The sequence below is a fragment of the Suricata suricatta genome, chromosome 10, assembly GCF_006229205.1.
Source record: "Suricata suricatta isolate VVHF042 chromosome 10, meerkat_22Aug2017_6uvM2_HiC, whole genome shotgun sequence".
Lineage (NCBI taxonomy): Eukaryota > Metazoa > Chordata > Mammalia > Carnivora > Herpestidae > Suricata > Suricata suricatta.
The window spans coordinates 6279247-6280253 of record NC_043709.1 but is presented as its reverse complement, the minus strand read 5'-3'; the positions used below and the strand labels follow the sequence as shown (position 1 = coordinate 6280253).

Here is a 1007-nt window from a genome sequence, read left to right as displayed (position 1 = left end):
AAAAAAAAAAGAAAAGCAGCCCAGAAATTTGGAGCTCGAAGGAGTCTTGTATCGTCCATCCTGGGTATCCCCCTCGTTGCTGGCTTTGGGGTTACCTCTGACCATCCCGGGGAGCCCGATGTGCCAAATAAAAAGTAACAGTTAATGTGCACTAAGTATTTTACCTGGTTGTCTTTAATCTCATGGATAAGAGAGGTTCTGTTAGCACCCCCTTACTACAGGTGAGGAAACTGAGGTGTAGGGTCTAGGTCACCTGCTGCGTGATGCCCCTCCCCCCAAGTCCCCCACCCATCTGCCCCGCATGCCCTTAGGAGGTCTCCCAGGTGCAGCTGGCAGGCACCTTGTGTGTTGGGGAAGGAGCAGGGGCCAGGGCTGCGGTCAGCCAGCATGGAACATGGCCGTGCATCTGTCCCAGGCTTTCCCATTCTAAAGGGTAAAAAATTAGATTTTTGTTCTTGTATTACCTTTTAAAATGGTATTTGTGCATTTAAGTCAGCTATGCGTTAAAGGAAAGCATGCACCGTATACAAGTCTAAAGCATGATAAGGAAATGGAAACTTTTGAACCTCAGTACCCACCTTATGAGGTTTACCTGGTTTAAACTCTCCGAAGGGCATTGGAGCAACTGAATGGCTCAGTCGGTTTAGCGCCAGACTTCAGCCCAGGTCATGATTTCATGCCCTATGAGTTCGAGCCCTGAATCTGGCTCTGTGCTGACAGCTCAGAGCCTGGAGCCTGCTTCAGATTCTATGTCTCCTTCTCTCTCTGCCCTTCTCCTGCTTGTGCTCTGTCTCTGCCTCTGTGCTCTGCGTCTCTGTGTCTCTGTTCTCCCTCTACAGCACCTACATCATCATATCTACCTGTCTAGGTCTAACTGGGTCCATGCTCCTGCCTCCTCCAGGAGTAAACAGTATCATGAATTTGGCGCTTAATATTCCTTTACATTGAGGAAAAAAAGGCCCCTAAAATGACCCATAAACTGGGGAGAAACTATATGCAAATCATAT

At 48.4% G+C, this 1007-nt stretch overlaps 1 protein-coding gene across 1 annotated transcript in view; it reads right to left on the bottom strand.

Annotated features, from left to right (window-relative positions):
* The window catches only part of NDUFA6 (NADH:ubiquinone oxidoreductase subunit A6), a 7241-nt gene extending 7136 nt beyond the window's left edge, over positions 1-105 (bottom strand). Inside the window, exon 1 of the mRNA XM_029955402.1 lies at positions 96-105. Coding sequence (XP_029811262.1) covers positions 96-105 — 10 coding nt within the window. The remainder of the gene's footprint in view (positions 1-95) is intronic.
* Positions 106-1007: the final 902 nt, after the last annotated feature.